The sequence below is a fragment of the Sapajus apella genome, unplaced genomic scaffold (assembly GCF_009761245.1).
Source record: "Sapajus apella isolate SASKATOON/1434 unplaced genomic scaffold, GSC_monkey_1.0 scaffold2, whole genome shotgun sequence".
Classification (NCBI taxonomy): Eukaryota; Metazoa; Chordata; class Mammalia; order Primates; family Cebidae; genus Sapajus; species Sapajus apella.
In genome coordinates this window covers 55,245,369-55,269,969 of record NW_022436942.1, presented here as the reverse complement: position 1 = coordinate 55,269,969, position 24,601 = coordinate 55,245,369, and the positions used below count along the sequence as shown (strand labels likewise).

Genomic DNA, 24,601 nt, shown 5'->3' with positions numbered 1-24,601 from the left:
TTGAGAAGCAGTCATCCCAAGGAGGCCCCAGAAATCCTGGTACTAACACGAGATTTGGGTACAGGCCAGTATGCCACTATGAGGACAGCCATCATTTACCATTACTTTAAAGGAGGCCTTGGGTCAGAACCAAGAGCAACAAGCTTGAGATGGACCCCGTGAACTAGCCTTGCTTTGAGAAGGCCTCCCAGTCAATCCAGCCTTGAGTGGTCCGTGTACTACCAAAATATGGGGTTCAAGCCAAACACACATGGCCACAACAATGGAATATCTTTTTACCCTGAGTTTTGATCATTATTCAGGCTTAGTTGTATAGCTTCATATAAACTCTCAAGTTGAAAACTTGGAGATTTCTCTTCCATTAGTATTTGACGTTCTATTTTGCCTGAAAGAAGAAAAAGATACAAAGATGGTTTTTCCTTTTTCTAGCACTTAGAACTTAAGAACAAATATTTCAGGCTGGAAATTCAGAGCATTTGGTGTGCTGTCCTTATGTATATCTGTCTATTTCTTCCAGAAGGTAAGCCAATAAGGAGAGACCCATTGCCTCCTTCTCCGGTACTCTCAGGCTTCCCCTGCATTCAGGAAGCAACATGAGGCAAGCTTCCTTTGGCTTGCCCTACACAACTGGTCTTCACATCTAACTTTTTTCCCCATTCTCTTACTTTGTGCTTCTCCCTCCTCCTGTATCTTACATTCCCTTTTTTGACATCCATTCTCCTCTTTCCCCTGTCTCCTTCACAGATATCATAGAAAACATCTGCCCTCCCATGGTCATTGCCCCCCCTTGGTCATATTCACAATAGCCAAGATACAGAATCAATCTAAGTACCCTTCAACAGGTGCATGGATAAAGAAAATATGATATATATACACAACAGAATACTATTCAGCCTTAAAACAGAAAGAAATCCTGTTATTTGCAAACATCATGGATGAACCTGAAGGACGTTATTCTCAGTGAAATAAGTCAGGCACAGAAAGACAAATATTGCATGATCTCACTTAACTGAAGAATCTTAAAAAGTTAGGGATGGTAGGGGAATAGGGAGATATTGGTCAAAGGGTACAAGGTTTCAGTTAAATGGGAGGAGTAAGTTCTGAAGACCTATTGTACAACATGGTGACTATAATTAATAATAATCATAGATTTTAAATGCTCTCCCCACAAAAATGGTAAGTACATGAAGTGAAGGATATGCTAATTAGCTTGATTTAATCAAGTCACAATGTGTACATGTATCAAAAACATCACATTATACCCCATAAATATATACAATTGTTATGTCAGTTAAAAATAGATTGAAAACATTTTTAATATTTAAAAAAAATTTCCCAAACTTATTTTATGAGACCAACATCATCCTGATACCAAAACCTGGCAGAGACACAACTAAAAAAGAAAATTTCAGGCCAATATCCTTGATGAACATTGCTGCAAAAATCTTCAATAAAATACTGGCAAACCAAATCCAACAGCACATCAAAAAGCTTATCCATCACGATCAAGTCGGCCTCATCCCACGTATGCAAGGCTGGTTCAACATCTGCAAATCTATAAACGTAATCCATCACATAAACAGAACCAAAGACAAAAACCACATGATTATCTCAATAGATGCAGAGATGGCCTTCGACAAAATTTTCCCTTTATGCTAAAAACTCTCAATAAACTAGGTATCAGTGGATCATATCTCAAAATAATAAAAGCTATTTATGACAAACCCACAGGCAATATCATACTACATGGGCAAAAACTAGAAGCACTCCCTTTGAAAACTGGCACAAGACAAGGATGCCCTCTCTCACCACTCCTATTCAACATAGTATTGGAAATTCTGGCTAGGGCCATCAGGCAAGAGAAAGAAATAAAGCGTATTTAAACAGGACGAGAGGACATCAAATTGTCCCTGTTTGCAGATGACATGATTGTATATTTAGAAAACCCCATCGTCTCAGCCCAAAATCTTAAGCTGATAAGCAACTTCAGCAAAGTCTCAGGATACAAAATCAATCTGCAAAAATTGCAAGCATTCCCCTACACCAGTAATAGACAGCCAAATCATATGTGAACTCCCATTCACAACTGCTACAAAGAGAATAAAATACCTAGGAATACAACTAACAAAGGATGTGAAGGACCTCTTCGAGGAGAACTACAAACTACTGCTCAAGGAAATAAGAGAGGACACAAACAGATGGAAAAACATCCCATGCTCATGGCTAAGAAGAATCAATATTGTGAAAATGGCCATACTGCCCAAAGTAATTTATGCATTCAATGGTATCCCCCCCATCAAGCTACCAATGACTTTCTTCACAGAATTGGAAAAAAACACCTTAAACTTCATATGGAACCAAAACAGAGCCTGCATAGCCAAGACAATCCTAAGCACAAAAAAATATCAAAGCTGGAGGCATCATGCAACCTGACTTCAAACTATATTACAAGGCTACAGTAATCAAAACAGCATGGTATTTGTACCAAAACAGAGATATAGACCAATGGAACAGAACAGAGGCCTCAGAAAGAATGCCACACAACTACAACCATCTGATCTTTCACAAACCTGACAAAAACAAGCAATGGGGAAAGGATTCCCTATTTAATAAATGGGAATCCTGGGAAAACTGGCTAGCCAGATGCAGAAAGCTGAAACTGAATCCCTTCCTTATACCTTATACAAAAATTAACTCTAGATTAATTAAAGATTTAAACATGAGGCCTAACACCGTAAAAACCCTAGAAGAAAACCTAGGCAATACCATTCAGGATATAGGCATGGGCAAGGACTTCATGACTAAAACACCAAAAGCCATAATGGCAACAAAAGCCATCATAGACCAGTGGGATCTAATTAAACTTAAGAGCTTCTTCACGGCAAAAGAAACTATCAATAGACTGAACTGGGAACCAACAGAGTGGGAAAAAATTTTTGCAATCTACCCGTTTGGCAAAGGGCTACTATCAAGAATCTATGGAGAACTTAAATTTATGAGAAAAAAACAACCCCATCAAAAAGTGGACAAAGGATATGAACAGACACTTCAAAAGAAGACATTTTTACAGCCAACAAACATGAAAAAAAGCTCATCATCACTGGTCATCAGAGAAATGCAAATCAAAACCACATTGAGATACCACCTCACACCAGTTACAATGGCAATCATTAAAAAATCAGAAGACAACTGATGCTGGAGAGTATGTAAAGAAATAGGAATTATTTTACACTGTTGGTGGAAGTGTAAATTAATTCAACCATTGTGGAAGCCAGTGTGGCGATTCCTCAAAGATTTAGAACTAGAAATACCATTTGACCCAGCAATCCCATTACTGGGTATATACCCAAAGGATTATAAATCATTCTATTATAAAGACACATGCAGACATATGCTTATTGTGGCACTGTTCACAATAGCAAAGACTTGCAACCAATCCAAATGCCCATCAATGATAGACTGGATAAGGAAAATGTGGCACATATACACCATGGAATTCTATGCAGCCATAAAAAAAGGATGAGTTCATGACCTTTGCAGGTACATGGATGAAACTGGAAACCATCATTCTCAGCAAACTGACACAAGAACAGAAAGCCAACCACCACATGTTCTCACTCATAAGTGGGTGTTGAACAATGAGAACACACAGACATGGGGAGAGGAAAATCACACACCAGGGCCTGGGGGTTGGGGGGATAGGGGAGAAATAGCAGGCAGTGGGGTATTGGGGAGGGATAGCATTAGGAGCAGTACCTAATGTAGATGACAGGGCAACAGATGCAGCAAACCACCACCATGGCACGTGTATACCTATGTAGCAAACCTGCACAATCTGCACATGTACCACAGAACTTAAAGTATAATAATAATTTTTAAAAACCGTTTAACTTAAAAATAAATAAATATAATCACAAATCAAAAGGGAAAAAATAAATTCTAAAAAGTCAGCAAATGGTTGAAAATTCTCAATGATACTGCAAATGTGCTGGCCGTCACAGCTCCCAGCCCTCACAGTGAGCTGCGGCCTTCAGATGTAGGCACTAGCAGGCCAGGCGCGGTGGCTCACACCTGTAATCCCAGCACTTTGGGAGGCCCACACGGGTGGATGCTGGAGGTCAGAAGTTCAAGACCAGCCTGGCCAACAGAGTAAAACCCCGTCTCTACTAAAAATACAAAAATTAGCCACGCCCACGTGGTGGTGCACACCTGTGGTCCCGGTTACTCAGGAGGCTGAGGCAGAATTGCTTGAACCTGGGAGACAGCAGTTTCAGTGAGCTAAGATCATGCCACTGCACTTCAGCCTGGGCAACAGAATGAGTCTCCATCTCAAAAAAAGAAAAAAGAATGTACACACTGTACACTGGCAGAGCACAGGGGTAGCAAAAAGGAAAGGAAGGGAAACTTCTATAATCACTGTAGAAAGGATTTATTGCTTTCATGCAGCCCGTGGAGAGGGCACAGAGCTGGCCAGTGTTGAGCTCGCATCTGGGCACTATCATTTAGTAACTGTTGACTTTTGGAAAATCATTTTAACCAGACCTCACCTAATTTTCCTCATCGTCAAGAGGGATTTGTCATGCCTACCTTGCAGAGCTATTGTAAGAATTAGCACTGTGAGATGTAACATGTTGAATACGGGGCCTAGGTATCTAGTAGATACTCAGCAAATGATAGAAATTATCCCCATCTTTGTTTTTCTCAAAGGCAAAATGGCCACAATAAAATTATATAAATGTATTAACAGGTGTTATATATAAGTTGTAAGTATAGGTGTGCTATAGCTATTTAATTTCAATGAGTATGTACAGTATCTCTTACTTATAAAAATCAAACAAAATGTTTAGCTAAGTAATGAAATTATGCAGAAAAAATATCTTTTTAAGAAATATTATTTATAGCTAAGAGGCTATGTTGCCATTTTTCAAACATGAAACTTTGTATAAGAAGAATCAGTTATAATAATAAAAGAAATGAGGTAGCAGTACTTTTTTCTTTATAGATATAAACTTAAAATAAGCAGTGTTCTTTTACCTAAGACTGGATTTGGTGGAGATACCATTGTGTGAATCATCTCTAAGCCCTTTGTACATCTGCAATTTTTATAGTTAGGGACCAGGTTTTCAAGAATCCTATTGTTCATAGAAAAAAGAATTCCACAAATTTTATCACAGTTCTGATCCCAGATGCATTTTACCTTTCTGAAAAAGGATTTCAGCTTCTACCTCCTGTTCCTCGGCTGCTGCTGTTTTGCAGAGCTTCAGTGCCACGTCGAACAGATGAAGAGCAGGCAACCACTTCGAAGGGTCCTTCCTTTTATTGTTATAATATACTTGCTTGGCCACTGTGTGTCCTAAAAGAAAAACAGTTGACGGGGGGAAGAACAACAAAATACACAGCATTTATAACAAGCCTCGAAGTTACCACACTGCTCTCACAGTAATGAACTCTATTAAGAACTTTGGTAGTTTTTAGCATCCAAGAACTGTTTTAAAGACAAATAATATCCAATATTTCAATGAACTACAGTAATAACCCTTTGAAATTTTTTCTTTGATAAATTTCTAACATGTTTTCTTATTTTTTTTATTTTTTTTATTTATTTTTTGAGACGGAGTTTCGCTGTTGTTACCCAGGCTGGAGTGCAGTGGCACGATCTCGGCTCACTGCAACCTCCGCCTCCTGGGTTCAGGCAATTCTCCTGCCTCAGCCTCCTGAGTAGCTGGGATTACAGGCACGTGCCACCATGCCCAGCTAATGTTTTGTATTTTTAGTAGAGATGGGGTTTCACCATGTTGACCAGGATGGTCTCGATCTCTTGACCTTGTGATCCACCCGCCTCGGCCCCCAAAGTGCTGGGATTACAGGCGTGAGCCACCGCGCCCGGCCTGTTTTCTTATTTTTTAAGTGAAGGATAGTCTCGCAAATCCTTTTCCTTCTAAAATTTCACGATGCCGTACAAAACAACTTTCATGCTGCTAAGATGAGGTTGTGAGTAGGGAAACACCTGGAAATTGTATGTTGTTCCCAATACAACTTGCAAATATTAATAGGCAGTAATTTTCTTTCTATTAAGCATTACAGTGGTTACTTGTTTTGTGTGTTTTGTTTCGTTTTGTCTTGTTTTTCATCTCCACTAGACAGCAAACCCATCATGGACAAGGGTTACATGCTATACTTCTTCTTCTTAGGCCCCATCATTATTTAACATGTTTTTACTTTAAAAACCATTGTATGGAAGAAACATTAGACTTTATCTGTGTAACTCCCAAGTCAGACAGGCATACACTTATTCAACAAATATTTTCTAAGTGCTTAGGTACATGATAAAAATGAGAAAAGACAATAATAACAGCTAAGATTTATTAAATGTGTCCTACACACCAGGCATCATTGGAAGGACTTAAATGCATTACTCATATGAAACCCGCAACTCTGCGTGGGCACCCTTATCCAGCTTATTTGACAGAGGATGAAGCAATAGCTCACTGGGGTTTCAGTAACTCGCCCATGGTTAGATGGCTAGTAAAGAGAAGAGCCATAATTTGAACGTAGGCAGTCTGGCTCCAGGGCCCACACTCTAAACTACAACACTGCACTGTCTCTTAAGAGGAAGGTCAAGGAGCTTAGTGTTTTGTTTAATGGAGAGTATGAATAGCTAGACAGGCAATCAAAATACTGCATGGCCAATTGTGTAGCAGAGAAAGCACAGGGCACTTTGATAGCAGGCCCAGATTGGGGAAGGTCAGGGAAACCTTCCCAGAGAATGTGGCTGTCTAGGCTGAAAGCAGATGAACACCTCCTCTGGTAATTTTAAAGAACAAAAATGTTGGCATAGAGAGGAGAAGGCGAGTAGGGGAAATAATTTGTTGATAGGATAATTCAACACACAATAAAGCAATATGAACAGAAAGGCAGTGTAGGACTCTGATACAGTATTCTGCACAGATTCTGCATTGTAGCTGAAGTACTGGATCCAGGCCAGTCATTGGTGCTACCATGTCAGTGAGACTTTGAACAAGTCCCCATATGCCTCCAAGCTTTGAGTGTCTTCCTCTGAAAAAATGATTGAAATATTGGATATTATACTTCTTTAAAACATTTCTTGGATACTAAATGCTAAAAAATAAAATGCAGCAGAACTACAAAATTGTGAGGTATCTTTAGGTTCTAAATTTTCTAATTCCAAACTGCTATGCCCTACAAAGGATATATATTTTTTTAACCTACAACTTTTGGGTGAACTTTTAATTCAGGAATGTGCTATGTAAATGGTGGAGAGCCTCAATCTCTGTCTCTCTCTCTCTCTCTCTCTCTCTCTCACACACACACACACACACACACACAGAAGAAGTTACTGAGTCCTTACTCTGAACTTGGCAGGATGGCAGCACACTGATGAGAATACAGAGATGAAAAAGTGAATATGGAGAAAAAGATTATGGAGATGAAAAGCCCTAGCTTCCGGGACACTCCCAGAAGAATAAGGAGGCCAGCCATGGAACAGGAAGAATAGCAAACACCTACAAAGCTCTTACAACATGCGAGGAGGTGCCCTTCTAAATATGTTATGCTTGCCACTCACGCCATCCCAGCGGCCAATGACATTGACGCTCACTCACGTTTTATGGGAGAGGAAAGGAAAACAAGGGAAGTTAAATGACTTGTTCAAAGGAATTGAATTGAGTGAGAATTCTTTTCTGGAGCCAACACTCTTAATCTCAACAATGATCAACTGTGACTAGATCCCAGGCTAGAAGGGAAATAAAAGATATGCTAATATCACTTGTTGAACACAACCATATTTCAACATCCCCCTTTTTTGTATAATTCACTTATTGTTTCAAATTATACTAAAGCTGTTTATCAATATAAGACAAAAATAACAAATACTTCATGTCATCATGCCACATATATGTATATATAATAGGTATTAGTATTATATACTTTATACTATATATTAGTGCCATATGATATCATATGGTATGATTTAATGAATATATAATAGTAACACTTGAATTGTCTTCTAGGTTTTTGTTAAAATTAGAATAGTTACAGAAATTATGAACTACTTTCTCTTCCTCCCTAACTAGATAATAGGCTTCTTGAGAGCAGAGATGATGACTGGCTTCCTAGTATGTTCCCACTTGCCAGCATCATTCTTGCATATAAGTGGCCCTCAATTAATGAAAGTTACTTACATTTTTTATGTTTATTCAATTAGTGGCCCTGATTGAAAAAACAACAAAAAAATGTAAGTAACTCATTCACTCCTATCATACAACCAGTAATCCACTGATTACTTATAATAAGGAAGCTGAAGTTTCAGTCATTAATTTAAAAAATATTTTAAAACCATGATGTTTATTTTTATCTTCTAAAAATAATCTCAAAATGCCTTTTTCTGCCAGAGACTTCCACAGAGAAAAAAAATTTTAAGTGGCCCATTCGTGTGAGACAATCTATCCTATAAAGGAAAACTGTCAAGAAAGCATCAAGTCACAGCTGATTTTGTGCCTTATAATATTTAAGTGCTCCTTTTTCCAGTAAACATCAACGCTGTGAAAAAGACGTTGTAAAACTGATGTCGTTTTGACAGAAAAGCTGCTTTGGGTTTTGTTTTTTAAGTCTGTGTTTAATATAATATACCAGGAAGCAAGCTGTTCAGCCTCAAGTGAGTCTAAAACACAGCAACAGTATTGTCATTGAGTGGTGACACATCCTCAAGATTAGGAAGTCAGAAAAGTGCAGAATACATTTCATTTAACACAATCTGTACAATTTAATACAATCCGTACTTGAAACTCCTGTGGAAATCAAATGTCCTGATAATGTAAGAAATTGTGGGCTGAAAATACAGAAGAATAGCTCTCATGAGATCAGCAAGCTGGAAGGAATTCAAGAGGCCAATTAAGTCAACCTAACTTCATAAAGGAGGAAACTTAATATAAAGGGGAAGTAATTTATGTAAAGTAATAAAATTCATATCCGATGATGATCAACATCCAATAACAATGATCAATAATAATAATGAGAGGGAGGAACGGAGCGGGAGGTAGGAGATTCTAGACAGTTGATAGCTTGGGCATGTCCTTGCTGCCCTCCCTTTCCCAATCCAATGCAAGGATTAGCCTCTCCAGAGCTGCTGCTGCTGCTGCTGCTGCAGGAGGCAGGTGGGTCCTAGAAGGTGAGGGGTAAGAACAGACAGAGCTGGTACAGGATCTTCTGCACTCTGGGATGGACAAGAGCCTGGGAACCAGAGGCAGGCGGCCTTAGATAAAAGATCAGGGACAGCATCCAAAAAGAGCTTGGAATAAGGCCTCCATCTCCAAAGAGTGACAGCTCTGGCTGGCTGCCTTCTTGGTTTCCCAGGACCTGTGAGGGGCTTGAAGGTGTCCTGAGTCCTCTCTACTCCTGAAACTAAATATTGGCCTTTGCTGCTTCTCCTGGTGCCTTACAGGGAATCAAACTTTTGAAGTCTAGTATAGAGCCAACCCATATAGGCAGAACTAGTTGTTCTTAACCACCACTTGAGCGTGGCTGCTACTGAAATTAATCCAACAGCTAGACATGACCCTCAATAAACAGATAAAGTAAAATAGCCCAGTAAAGAAGATCCAGCAGCTGGCAGGAGGAAGAATAAATATAACCCCCAGAAAAGGTGGCAGTAGTAAAACAAAACTGATTCAAGTTCAGGTGACAAATCAAAAAAAAAAATAAGAGCATGTATAGAGATATAAAGTTTTCAGATAATTTTGAGAAGATGGTCAATGCTGAAACCTAATGGTCAGAAAGATCAAGTGGAAGTAGTTCAAGTTATAGATGATAAAAATAAATGGAAAATGTAAGGGAAAACATAATAGACTCAGAAGACAGATCAAGACTTGACATATAAATAATAATAGTCAACACTCAACAGTGCTTACAATGATGGTCCAGGCACTGGTCTAAGCATTTAACTCATCTTCTTAACACTCCTATCAGGTAAATGCCATTATTATCCCCTGAATATTTGTGTCTCTTTGAAATTCATATGTTGAAACGTAATCCCCACAATGATGCTATTAAGAGGTGGAGACTTTGGGAGGTGATTAGGTCATGAGGGCTCTGCCCTCCTGCATGAAATTACTGTCCTTATAAAAGACAATAAGACAAACTTCTTCTTATAAAAGACAAACTTGAGAAAGCCCATCTGTCCCTTCCACCACATAAGGACATACAGAAGGTGCCATCTATAAAGCAGAGCCATCCCTCACCAGACACCAAATCTACCACTGCATTATTCTCTTGGACTTCCCAAACTCCAGAACTGTGAGCAATAAGTTTCTGCTGTTTATAAATTACCCAGTCTAAGGTATTTTGTTATAGCAGTCAAACAGACTAAGACACTCCCATTTTTGAAATAAGGAAATTAAGGCACAAAAAAGTTAAGTCACATGCTTAAGATTTGAACCTAGGCCAGATGGCTCTTGATGTACTAGTAACTGAAGGAGAAGAAAGAACAGAGAGTGACTAGGCAATAATTAAGCAAGAAGAAACTTCCTGACAGCTGGAAAGAGACTTATCTGCAGATTGAAAGTGTTCACTGATTTCTAGGCAGAGAAACAAGACATACCCAGACATATGCTGGTAAAATTCCTGAACTACAGAGACAAAAGAGAAAACCTTGTAAGTTTTCAGACAGAAAGAACAAATTTCTTACCAAAAGAAAACAAAATTAGACTGATGCTGTAATTCTCATTTGAAACACTCAAAGCTAGACATGATGGAATAATCTCTAACAAACCCTGAGAAAAAACAGCCACACCCAAAGATTCTGGCATTGAGTTGAGAGCACATCATTCACCTGTCAGAGTGCAAGAAAGGTATTTGCAGAGAGAACAGGGAATCAGTATATAATCTGAGGAAAACACTTAAAAAGAAAGAGAAAAGGATTGAATCAGCAACCTATGAAGCAGAAGAGAGACTGAAATAATCCTCTATTAACATTTTAGCATATTGCTTTTCAGCTTAACACATTTATTTAAGCTATTTTTTATTGACAAATGGGATCTATTTAAACTAAAGAGCTTCTGTACAGTGAAATAAACTACCATCAGAGTGAACAACCTACAGAATGGGAGAAAATATGACAAAAGCCTAATATCCAGAGTCTACAAAGAACTCAAACAAATTTACAAGAAAAAAAAAACATATTAAAAAGTGGGCAAAGGACATAAACAGACATTTTTCAAAAGAAGACATGCATGCAGCCAATAAACATGAAAAAAAGCTCACTATCACTGATCATTAGAGAAATGCAAATCAAAACCACAATGAGATACTATCTCATGCCAGTCAGAATGGCTATAATTAAAAAGTCAACAAATGACAGATGCTGGCTAGGTTGCAGAGAAAAAGAAATGCTATTACTCTGTTGGTGGCAGTGTAAATTAGTTCAACCATTGTGGAAGACAGTGTGGTGATTCCTCAAAGACTAGAGGCAGAAATACCATTTGACCCAGCAATCTCATTACTGGGTATATACCCAAAGGAATATAAATCATTCTATTCTAAAGATACATGCACGAATATGTTCACTACAGCACTATTCATAATACCCATAATCATATGGAATCAACCTAAATGCCCACCGATGTTAGACTGGATAAAGAAAATGTGGTACATATACACCATGGAATATTATGCAGCCATAAAAAGGAATGAGATCATGTTCTATGGATGAGCTGGAAGCCATTATCCTCAGCAAATAACATAGGAACAGAAAACCAAACACCACATGTTCTCACTTATAAGTGGGAGCTGAATGATGAGAACACATGGACATGTGGGGGAGAATGACATACACTGGGACCTCTTGGGGGTATGGGGGTAGGGAGAGCATCAGGAAGAACGACCAATGAATGCTGGGCTTAATTCCTAGGTGATGTGAAGCTCTGTGCAAGAAACCATCATAGCACACATTTAGCTATATAACAAACCTGCACATCCTGCACATGTACCCCTGAACTTAAAAGTTGAAGAAAGAAAATAAATAATAAAAAATACTACTATTTTGTCCACAGCCATTAAGTTAGCATTTTCAAAGGTATAAGTACTTCATAGTATCAGTTATAAAATATATAATACATTTTTACACATTTTTTCCAAAATCTTCTTTACCAGTTAGTTATAATCTAAATATGCTAGATAACAATTTAGTGAACAAAAAAAGAGCACAAAATCAACACCACATGTTCTCACTCATAGGTGGGTGTTGAACAATGGGAACACATGGACACAGGGAGGGGAGCACTACACACTGGGGTCTGTTGGGGGGAAATAGGGGAGGGACAGTGGAGGGAGGGGAGGGGAGTTGGGGAGAGATAGCATGGGGAGAAGTGCTAGATGTGGGTGATGGGGAGGAAGGCAGCAGATCACACTGCCACATGTGTGCCTATGCAACAATCTTGCATGTTTTTCACATGTACCCCAAAACCTAAAATGCAATAAAATTAGAAAAAAAAAAGAAATGTATTTTGTGTTTGTAGGAGTCTGTAAAAGTTGCCAAATTGCACAGTAATTTTAAAGTAAATTAGGTGGTTATAGTTTTAATCCAAAAGATTGATTAACTGGATAAACTGTTAATAGTCTAAACCAAGGAGTTATACATGTTTTATTATGGTAATCTACCACATACTTTATTCATGTATAAAGACCATCTATACATCACACAGTCTGGCATATGGCAAGTGATCAAAAACTATTGGTTAAATAAATGGAGCCTGAGTATTCATAAATATTGCCCCTTTTAAATGTACTCATATGATAGTCTGCCTAAAAATGACTTAAAATTTTTCTTCAGTTCAATGTGCAAAAACTGCAAGCATTCCTATACACCAATAATAGACAAACAGCCAAATCATGAGTGAACTCCCATTCACAACTGCTACAAAGAGAATAAAATACTTAGGCATATAACTAACAAGGGATATGAATGAAGGATCTCTTCAAGGAGAACTACAAACAACTGCTCAAGGACATAAGAGAGGGCACAAACAGATGGAAAAACGTGGTTAAGAAGACTCAATATCATGAAAATGTCCATACTGCCCAAAGTAATTTACACATTCAATGCTATCCGCCCATCAAGCTACCAATGACTTTCTTCACAGAACTGGAAAAAAACATCTTAAACTTCATATGGAACCAAAACAGAGCCTGCATAGCCAAGACAATCCTAAGCACAAAAAATATCAAAGCTGGAGGTATCGCACTACCTGACTTCAAACTATATTACAAGGCTACAGTAATCAAAACAGCAAGGTACTTGTACCAAAACAGAGATGTAGACCAATGGAACAGAACAGAGGCCTCAGAAAGAATACCACACAACTACAAACATCTGATCTTTCACAAACCTGACAAAAAACAAGCAATGGGGAAAGGATTCCCTATTTAATAAATGTGAATCCTGGGAAAACTGGCTAGCCAGATGCAGAAAGCTGAAACTGAATCCCTTCCTTACACCTTATATAAAAATTAACTCTAGATGGATTTAAGATTTAAACATGAGGCCTAACACCATAAAAACTCTAGAAGAAAACCTAGGCAATACCATTCAGGATATAGGCATGGTCAAGGACTTCATGGCTAAAACACCAAAAGCACTGGCAACAAAAGCCATCATAGACCAGTGGGATCTAATTAAACTTAAGAGCTTCTTCACAGCAAAAGAAACTAACAATCGAGTGAACCAGGAACCAACAGAACGGGAAAAAATTTTTGCAATCTACCCATCTGACAAAGGGCTAATATCCAGAATCTACAGAGAACTTAAACAAATTTATGAGAAAAAAAACAACCACATCAAAAAGTGGGCAAAGGATATGAACAGACACTTTTCAAAAGAAGACATTTATGTAGCCAACAAACATGAAAAAAAGCTCATTATCACTGGTCATCAACGAAATGCAAATCAAAACCACATTGAGATACCACCTCACACCAGTTACAATGGCGATCATTAAAAACTCAGGAGACAACAGATGCTGGAGAGGATGTGGAGAAATAGGAATGCTTTTACACTATTGGTGGGGGTGTAAATTAATTCAACCATTGTGGAAGACAATGTGGCAATTCCTCAAGGATTTAGAACTAGAAATACCATTTGACTCAGCAACCCCATTACTGGGTATATACCTAAAGGATTATAAATCATTCTATTACAAAGACACATGCACACATATGTTTATTGCAGCACTGTTCACAATAGCAAAGACTTGCAACCAACCCAAATGCTCCTCAATGATAGACTAGATAAAGAAAATGTGGCACATATACACCATGGAATACTATCCAGCCATAAAAAAGGATGAATTCATGTCCTTTGCAAGTACATGGATGAAACTGGAAACCATCATTCTCAGTACACTGATACAAGAACAGAAAACCAAACGTCACGTGTTCTCATTCATAAGTCAGTGTTGAACAATGAGAACACACAGACACAGGGAGGGGAACATCATACACAGGGCCTGAGGGGTGGGAGAATAGGGGAGGAATAGCAGAGGGTAGGAGCATTGGGGAGGGATAGCATTAGAAGAAATACCTAATGTAGATGATGGGGTGATGGATGCAGCAAACCACCATCACGGCACATGTATACCTAGGTAACAAAGCTGCATATCTGTACATGTGCCCCAGAACTTAAAGTATAGAAAAAAAATTTATCAGTTATTTTAGTGTAATATAAATTTAAATGTTCTTACCAATTCTCATTTTTATTTTGGCCAATAACATGACATGGGGAAGATAGATATTTTTCAAAGGCTCTAATGGATTTGCATATTTAGTGTTTGATGAAGGAAATTCAATTGTTTCTCCAAAAGTTAGCATCTATTAAAAAAAAATGAAATGAGCAATTAGTTGACGTGGTTTGGAACAAGAAGAAAGAGAGAAAAGTAAATTTCTAAGTCTTACAGACACAAAAGCATCCTCACCTGTTCAGTTAGAATACTGTGAGCCTGAGTCAACAAATTTAATTTTCCTGTTTTTGAAAAGGGAGATTCCTTGAATTTCTCAGCTTTGGTTAAGTCATCCAGTAAAACAAGGCTTCTTGCCAGAGTTAGCCGTGATTGAGGAGAAATAAATTCATTTCCTTCCAGCAAATGTATTATATCCTATTAAAATAAAATTATTCATATTGATAGTACTGTTTCCAATTCACTGAAATAAGAGCTGGCCATGTTCATTGTTATGCATTCGGTACCTAATGAAATTTGAAATTCCCTCCTTTTGTTCTAACTGGAATCCCTCCCTGACTATAAATATGAACAAAGTTTCCTTTCTACCTGAAGTTTTGTTATGATGTCCGCCTTTAAATGCTTTTCTTGTAGGCCAAGAATTACAGCTTGCGTCAATAATTCAGCCTGCAGTTCCGTGTCGCCTGCACTTTTTGCCTCCATACACACTTCATTGATGAGGCTCAGGCAATCTGTCATATCATCCTCTAAAATAAACAAATGTGGTTATTTAAAATGCACTGAGGAAGTAAGAAGTTATCCATGTGTATATCCATGTATACCCCCAATTTTAATCATAGAAATATTGTATAATATCAAAGAACAGGGGAGTATATTAAGATGGAAAACTTAAAGACTCTGCATGAAACATGGAAAAGAAATGTGTTGTAATTTGGGGGAAGGTACTTGAGGATTTTCCCGTGCTGCAAAAATGATATTGCATGAGATAATTTAATTTGGAAGGTCAATAGAAATGAGTGAATAGATAGGTATACAAATAGATAATGATTAATCACTGCAAGTACTAACATTTACCTGTGCCAAGCTGTGATCTAAGAACATCATACATTTAACCCATTTAATTCTGACAATAATCCTATAGAGTAGATACAACTGCCTCCATTTTACAGGGCAGGAAACTGAGTAACAGGGGATTTAAGAGACTTGGCCAAGAAAAGCTTGGCAAGAAGTGGTGGATCCAATATTTGAACTCAAGTGGATTGGCTCCAGTAATCTGTGCTCTTCACCTCTACACTTAGTTGCCTTCCTAGATGACAAGAAGACCTGGGCATTTGTATTTTGAAATTGCTTTACCTGTTTTGCATATGTTAGTAAGATCTATGGGACTTTCAATGATACAAAGGACTGTCAAAAATATTCTTATATATTAATAATCTGAATTTTTAATTCCATAAGCAGATCAAGCTAGAAAATTATAAAATGTTAACATGATATATCCCAATAAACCCCTCTTCACCTATGTAAAATTAATTTTTATGAAAACATTGATTAAGCAAATAAGATATTTGTACCTTTTACAATTCCAATGCCATGAATCTGTGCAACAAACGCAGTCACCAGCGCTGAGCGGCACCTCAACCACAGATGAATGTTGAAATATTCTCGGGCATTAAGGGAAATAGGATCTAAACACTCACTGTCATCTTTATTGTCAGTGGCCTAAACAGTATTAAAATGATGGTTATCTTCCCATTGAATAATGTCAAGTTTCTAGCCTAAGACTAAATGTAATGTAAGTTAAAAAAAGGCATCTGTATCATTTCAGAGTATTAAAATTTTAAATTAGAAATTATTATTGTACATTTTATAAACTATTTAAAAATACTCAAAACAAAATCACCCACAATCCAAGAATCCTCTTTAAGATTTTAGCACATTGCTTTTCAGCTTTCCTTTTCTCTCTCTACCCATTCTTGAAAAATGGTTTTGTAGTGTGAATTTCTCATTGCAAATTATATTATCAGCAATTTCTATGTCACTAAAAGTTTCTGTAAACGCCATTTTACGGGCTAAAAAATAAATAATATACACTAATATTCATGTAGTTATTATGTGTCAGGTACTGTGCTACATGCTCTGTATATATTACCTCATTTAATCCTCCTAACAGCCAAGAGGTATTGTAATCATTTCCATTTTACAGTTGGGAGAACTGAGACCTAGGAAGGTTAACTATCTTGCCTAAACACTGTCATATTTTGACAGAGGTGGGATTCCAATTTGTGTCTTCCTGCCTTTAGAGTCCACAGTCTTAATCCACTGTGTCCTGTTGCTGTGTGCTGCTCATATTCCAAACAGGTATCATAATTAATTTGCCACCCTCAATATTACACTTTACAAAGTGGTGAAAAATGTCCAGAGGGCTAGGAGGAATGTGCAAAGAAAGCTATTTTGGGGGGAGTGGAGTCCATCTCAGACACTGGAAACTTTAAAATTGTTTAGAACAACTACCATTTGTTCTAAGTATTTCCTGCTATGCATCTCTAACAGCTCCTCATGTCCAGCCAATCAGCAACACATGCTAGCCAACAGTAGCTAATAGAGCCTAAAGGGGCTCCAATGCAGGAGGGAAGTACAGGAAGAGTAGGGCTAACTGTTCCCTGGAAACAAGGGTAAGCAGTTGACAAGCTGGGTACAGTGGCTCACACCTGTAATCTCAGCACTCTGGGAGGCCGAGGTGGGTGGATCACCTGGGGTCAGGAGTTGAAGTCCAGCCTGACCAATATGGTGAAACCCTGTCTCTACTAAAAATACAAAAATTAGCCAAACGTGGAGGCAGTTTCCTGTAATCCCAGCTACTCAGAAGGCCGAAACAGGAGAATTAGTTGCTTGAACCCAGGAAGCGGATGTTACAGTAAGCCAACATGGCACCACTGCACTCCAACCTGGGCAACAGAGTGAGACTCCACCTCAAAAAAGAAAAAAAAACAAGAGTAAGCAGCCAACAGAGGCCCAGAGACAGGATGGTGATTTGAATGGGCACAAAAAGTACTCAAAGAGTCTAGCATGTAGATTAGCAATACAAAAAAAAAAAAAAAAATGCCGTCAATATAACTTAATCATTCAATGCTCAGACTTCCTGTCACTAATGAAAAGCCAGGTCACATTAATCTCAATCAGCATTTCTCAACCTCAGCGCTACTGACATAGTTTGGGCCTGATACCTGTTGTGGAGAGCTGTCCTGTAGATTATAGGAAGTTTAGCAGCTTCCCTGCCTCTAGCTGGTAGATGCCAGTAGCACCCCATTCACCCAGTTGTGACAACCTAAAATATCTCCAGACGTTGCCAAATTTCCCCTTGGAGGCAAAATCACCCCCAGTTGACAATCCTTATTCTAAGTCAATTTTTAGAATTGGATTGCTTTTTAGCATTTTTGTTGCTTTTAATATAGTAAGAAATGAGTATTGAGGACAATTAATTTTGCTAATTTGTAATGATGCTAGATATTAGCAATTTTATTAGTAATGCTTGAAATAATGAGCAAGAGTTCTATGTGATGAATCTTTATATTTCAGTCCTCAACAATCCTGTGTTGTTAAATTACTTGGTCTTATCAGAGCCCAGTCACAGAATATGTGACATTGGTTGTCAGATTTGAGAGCTTAAACAGAAGATTCTAACAATGGGGAGTCCAAACCAGGAAACAGCACTGGTAGCTGACTGGCAACGCTAAGGCGATAAATTCAAAAGTGGAATGAGGAGCCAGTCTTGGGAAACAACCTTATTTGCTAGGTAGATCAAAGCTAGATTAATATAATGGTACATCTGGGACTTTGGATGGGACTTTAGTAATTATTATATCCCTATTCCATCAGTGCACAAATGAGATTAAACTTTTTTTAATTAAGAGATTTGTCCAAAGTATACCAATAAATAAATAGCATTAATAGGACCTAAATCTTTTTACTCCAAATTCAGTGTTTTTTCTACTTTACTTCTTTGCTTCATCTAAATAATTAGACAATTTCCTAGCATGCCAATAGTTCTTATATGATAAATATTGTAAGTACAGCATTAAGTCACACTTACAGAAGTTCCTGGAGAGACAGGATTCTCTGTGTCCTCCTGTACTACTTTCTTTTGAAAAAGTTTTGAATCCTGGAGAAGTGTAAGTGTAGAAAATACTATTGCAGCACTAAAATAGAGAATATATTTTTAATGTTATCAGTATTTTATTTGTAGCATCTGTATGTTATTTCCTAAATCTCTTTCTCCAAAAAAACACTCTCACAACCCCCAAAACTGTTAGGTGCCATTTCTGCAGACCTTAAAAGCACCCTGGTCTTAACCACACACTAGTACTTGTCATATTTAATTGCCTGAGTATTGCTTCACAGCTAATTTGTCTTATTCCCTATTGAAATCGAGCATCTAGTATAGTGACTGAGACATAATAGAAACTAAAAAATATTTTTAAATGAAAATGAGTGAATAGAAGAATAAAGGAGTGACATCTCCGAGATCTAAAACAAAATGTATTGGCAATCTCATTTTAATAAAATGAGTGTGTATGTACTTTATGTACATCAGAATGAGATTCTACGGCTTTCTGAGGTTATGGAACCATCTAACCTAATGCTATTACACTTAGAAATCCAAGCTAAACTATTGCTTAATCCGTGTCTAGTAGTGCCAGAAGGAAAATATACTCTATCAAGAAAATGGAGGCCAGAAGTTAGGAATTCTTTACTTCCTGTTGCTCCATACATAAATCTGTCTGCATTTTAAGTCATTATATCCTCCTCCCCTGTAGAACAGTAATTTTATCATTGGCATCACAATTCTTCAAAATATTTTAATGACATATATTAAGAGCTGTCTTCTTTTGAAAATGTATTCCCACACAAAATTCAAAATACAGAACAATCTGTATGCCTGAAGATGCTTATCATACATGGATTTTAAAAAGCTGGATGAAGGCCAAATGGACAATATATCCATCCAATTTCCCCACTTAATAGCTCCACTTGAATAGTTAATCCAGTCACATTTAGCAGGTGTTATGACATGAATCTTTTTCCCACTAAAGGTATGTCGAGGTCCTAACCCCCTATACTTCAAAATGTGGCCTTATTTGGAAATAAGTTCATTACAGAAGCAACCAAGTTAAAATAAGGACATTAAGCTGGGTCCTAATCCAATGTGACTGGTGTTTCTATCAAAAGGGAGAGCTGAACATAGACGTTCATGGAGGGAAGGTGATGTGAAGACGCACAGGGGGAAGACAGCCATGCAACAGGACTGATGCACTACATGCCAGGGAACGCCAAAGGCTGCCGGCAAATGCCACAGGCAGGAAGAGGCAAGGAAGGATCCTCCCCTAGAGCCATCAGAGCAATTGTGACCCACTGACACCTTGATTTCAGAAGTCTAGCCTCCAAGAATGTGAGACAACAAACTTCCTCGCTTTCAGCCACCCAGTTTTTGGTACTTTGCTACAGCAGTCCTAGGAGTCCAGTAACAGCAAGTTAAAGGCAGACTCCCTCATATTCATCTCTTCCACCCAAACCCACTCCTCATCCATGTCCTCTATCCCACACACAGAACCTAGTACTTGCCATGGCTTCCTCTCTCTGACTCACACTTTATGTTCAATCCATCAACAGCCTTCACCTTCTAAATGGGGATCCTCATCTCCTCCACTGCTAAAGGCTTTGTCCAAGCTATGATCATCTCCAGGCTGGATGGCCGCAGTAGCTTCCTAACCAGTTTCCTGCTATGACTCTTGCCCTTGCAGTTCTATGACACCATCTCTGTCTTTTCACAGTTTCTAACAAGTTTGGTTTTGTTGATATTTGTGCTAACCATATAGTGTTAGTGCCATACTTATGGTTGTTATATAGTTACTGTTGACTGCACCTTTCATCAATATCAATGGTCCTCTTGGTGCAGTTCAATGCCTTTTGCCTTGCATCCTACTTAGCATGATACTGATATTGCCGTCTTTGTTTACCTTTTCTTAGTATCTTTGATAACTGATAATCCTTTTAGTTTTAAAGATGTCTGGACCATTTCTGACAGTGACTTATAGTTCAATATTTACTACTTCGAGTAGCATTCCTCTTCTAAGGAAAGCATCAAACATCCCATCTTCTGGGACATTACTCTCCTTCCTCTGCCTACCCCCTCTGCTTAAGTTCTTAGTGGGGCTTTCCATACTCTTTCATGACCCTGCCTCCTTGGCCATACGGCTTGGGACCAGGTATGGGCACATGAGCCAAGCTGGGCCAATCAGAGCACTTCCCTGGTATCTGAACCTGAATCAAGAGACAGTCTCTTGCTCTCTCTCTGGTAAATCTGGGGCATTAGAAGTCTTGATCTAGTGGCAGACATGTACCCAGCACTGTAGAGGAAGCCAATCTGATCAAATAAAGGTAACACATACATAGGCTGAAAGAGAGAAGACAGAATAAGGTGGTTCCAGGAGCACTCATGCCTCTGATCCCAGTAAACCCTCAGGCTCCTCCTTATCTCTGTCTTCCCCAGCTTACATGAATCAGAAAATTCCCCCTTTTGCCTGATTTGGCTTAAGTTGGGATTCTGTCACTTGCAACCAGAAAATCCTCACAAATCCAGTGTATTTCAACAAGTTTACATTTATGCACATAATTAACATGCCTTGTTTTCTTCTATTATTTTATGCTGAGTGTATTCTTCCTTTTTCCTTTGTTTTGTGTCTTTTGCTGTAAGACTATTTCCCTTCTATTTTCCACACTGATTTGAAATATATATATCCTGGTTTAGATTCTAATCACAGTTATTTTTAATATTTTCCAAAGCATACTTCTCCATTAATCCACCTTAAAAACATAATTTCTCTACTCTGCTTCTCTATTTCTCAATGTATAAAATGAAATAACACATTTTGATTGCCTACATATAGGATGAAGAATTTAGTTCTTTTTAATTACCCTATCTCTCCCACATTCACTTGGTTATTATAATCTGATATATTATTCCAAGTCATTGTTAATTATCTTTATACTCTATCACCTTTTTCAGGAATTAGTTTGGACATCTGCATTCTATGCAAACTTATCATTATTTACACTGAGCCCAAACTAGCTCCAGTGCCTACCCACCAGTCATTTTTACAGAACCACTGCCTAGTTCCTCACTCTTAACTATGAGATGGATCTCTTCTGTTGGCTGGAATAGTTCCGTAAGCCCCTGCAGAGTATTAGGGTACTTGCCCAGGTTTCTGGATGGTGAACACCTTCTGAGTTACGTGTTTAGAAGGTAGAGGGACCACTCTTCTCTTCTTTCCTGGTCCACATTGCTGATCCTTTGAGGGGATAAAGTGGAGGTACATGATCCCTTGTGGTTCTCACTCCATCTTCATCTATGGGGACCAGTTGAAAAATAGTTTTCCCACCTCTTGCAAAAGTAGAATTATTATCCTTAGTTTTCAACTCTATTAAAGCTTTTACATTTTTCTATCGCTGTGGGGCAACATGTCTTTCAATGGGAAGTTGGTAGAGAACCTATCAGGGAATATTTTCCCGATGGTATTTTTCAGGTAGAGATCTGGACCTCATTCACTGTTTTAACTTCACTTTGTAACTGGACGGATATTTTTCCAGATGTATACATACTAGTTATAATTTCTTCTTTTTGACGAAAAGTTTATGGTATATGACCATTTGTCAACAGTGTCTTTTTATCAATTTTATGTAAAAATGATAGGAACTATTTGTCATATTTACTACAAGTACAATCTTGTTTTCCTGTGTATTGTGGCTGTAAGGGGTTTGTTGTTATTGAACTTACAAAATTAAAGTATTTCACAGATTAAATCAGTTGACATTTTTCTTTGTAGTCAGTTGAATTTTGGAAATATATATTTCTAGAGATTGTTATTTAATTGCATTTTCTTCTTTAAAAAAAACTTTAAAGTTCATCTGAAATAACTTAATATTTTTTAAGAATTCATACATTGGAGACAGAGAGGTCAAATCCCACTTTTGCCACATATTAACTGCACGATCTTGTGAACCCCAATTATCAATCTCATCATCTATAAAGCAGTAATGATGATAATAACAGTGCAAACTTCATGACATAGGATTATTACAAAGATTAAATAAGATCCTTTCATAGAATAACTATCTTATTTAATTCTTATAATAATCCAAAAATACATATTAAGCATCTGCTATGGGCCAGGAAGAAATCCAGGCGCTATAAATACAACAGTAAAGAAGTCAAACAAGAATCCCTGCCCTGATGGAGCTGACATTCTAGTAAGCATGGAGTGTACTTAGCAAACAGGAGTGCTTGGCAAGCAGAGGCACATAATGCATGCTAGGTATTATCATTATTAGTGTACTGAGTTGCCCAGGAGAGGTGGGGAGAGGCTAAATTGATTTTTTTATAATTTGTTAAATAACATCCCAATCTTCTAGCAATTACTGAATTTTAAACTCTTAAGATTTTGCTGAGCCATTAAAATCGTTTAGATATTTGGAGAACATTTTCTAAGATACTGTGATTATCTAACTTGCTTTTTTATTTCAAATAAAACTAAACAAGAAAATAACAACAACAGCAAACAGAACATGGACTCAGCGTGTACACAGGAAACGTCCCTCCCCAGACTCTCCCTCCCTCAAGGCTACACACATTCCTAAGGCACCTCATTTACTCATTAGCGTCCAAGGCTAACTTAGAATGGCTGACAGAAAACTCCCATTCTTCTCATCTTGAAATTCAAATTCAGATTTTAAGAGAAACAAAGTATGAGGTTTGGTATCTTGCTAAACCAAAAACTTAATGAATAAAATATAAGCCATACCAATATGTCCTAATCCACTCGGTACTGCTTAGTTGCAGAACAGAAAATTTCTAGTTTCTCCACTACACTAGACAGACAGAAAGTATGTGAGGATTATCCACTGCCAACAATCTAAAAATCCCAAAAGAAGAAAGTTTCATTCTGACACAAAATTAAAAGGCCCAAATATTTTTCCATTTAAACAATAAATATAAAGGAAAACAGGATGGTATATTTATTTAAAAAAATACAAACCACAGGATTCTGAAAGAAAGGGGCAACCCTAGAAGAAGTAGAAATACAATTTGAATAACTTTGATCCCGTTTATTTCTTATTAACATTCATGACAAAAACTGGTCAGTTTGTTCTCATAAAATCCATGCAGCTCACTCTACCTGTCACCCTAGGGAATGTGCCTTTCCATTTCCTTGACACATAATTTTATTAGAAGTATCATGAAATGTCAAGCTAACCATCATTTGGAAAAGGGACTGTCCAACACTCTCAGCAGTGCCCAAACAGAAGCTCACAGGGGATGAAGTTCACATGAGAAAAACTCATTCATCTTGACAGTAGGCTTCCCCTAAATGACAACTCTGCTCCAAAAAGGCAATAATATCAAAGTTTTTTTACAGGTTTTGTCCCAAGGGCCAGGCTCATGTATTTAAAGTAGGAGTAGTTCTGATATACTTGCACACTATTTGCATATGTCTATCTGGTCTTCAAATTAAAGTTCTATTATGACAGTCCTTTCTATGGCCATTTTGTAATTTTTAGTTTCTCATTTCACTTTTTCTCCCTAAAAAGAATAAAAACCACTCAAATCCTTCATACCAAAAAGGTACAGGATACACAGAGAGCTGGGAAAGCAATGAAGGTGAATGATTTTTTTAGGGCTGCTGTTTTTCTCCAACATGTAATTTGAAAAAAAAAAAAAAGTTCTATAGAGAATTAGATAGCAAAAATTTCTTCTCCCTTCAAATTCCAATGGGGAAAATGGTATGTTATTATGCTAAGTGTAT

General features: G+C 37.7%; 1 protein-coding gene across 3 annotated transcripts in view; it reads right to left on the bottom strand.

The window, feature by feature from the left end:
- The window catches only part of CFAP54 (cilia and flagella associated protein 54), a 369,697-nt gene that overhangs the window by 130,468 nt on the left and 214,628 nt on the right, over positions 1–24,601 (bottom strand). For all 3 annotated transcript variants that reach the window (XM_032298598.1, XM_032298601.1, XM_032298604.1), the window contains 7 exons: positions 18,835–18,940; positions 16,316–16,463; positions 15,333–15,490; positions 14,982–15,161; positions 14,751–14,877; positions 5,198–5,353; positions 280–385 (listed from right to left, as the gene is read on the bottom strand). In XM_032298598.1, the coding sequence (XP_032154489.1) occupies positions 280–385; positions 5,198–5,353; positions 14,751–14,877; positions 14,982–15,161; positions 15,333–15,490; positions 16,316–16,463; positions 18,835–18,940 (981 nt within the window). The remainder of the gene's footprint in view (positions 1–279; positions 386–5,197; positions 5,354–14,750; positions 14,878–14,981; positions 15,162–15,332; positions 15,491–16,315; positions 16,464–18,834; positions 18,941–24,601) is intronic.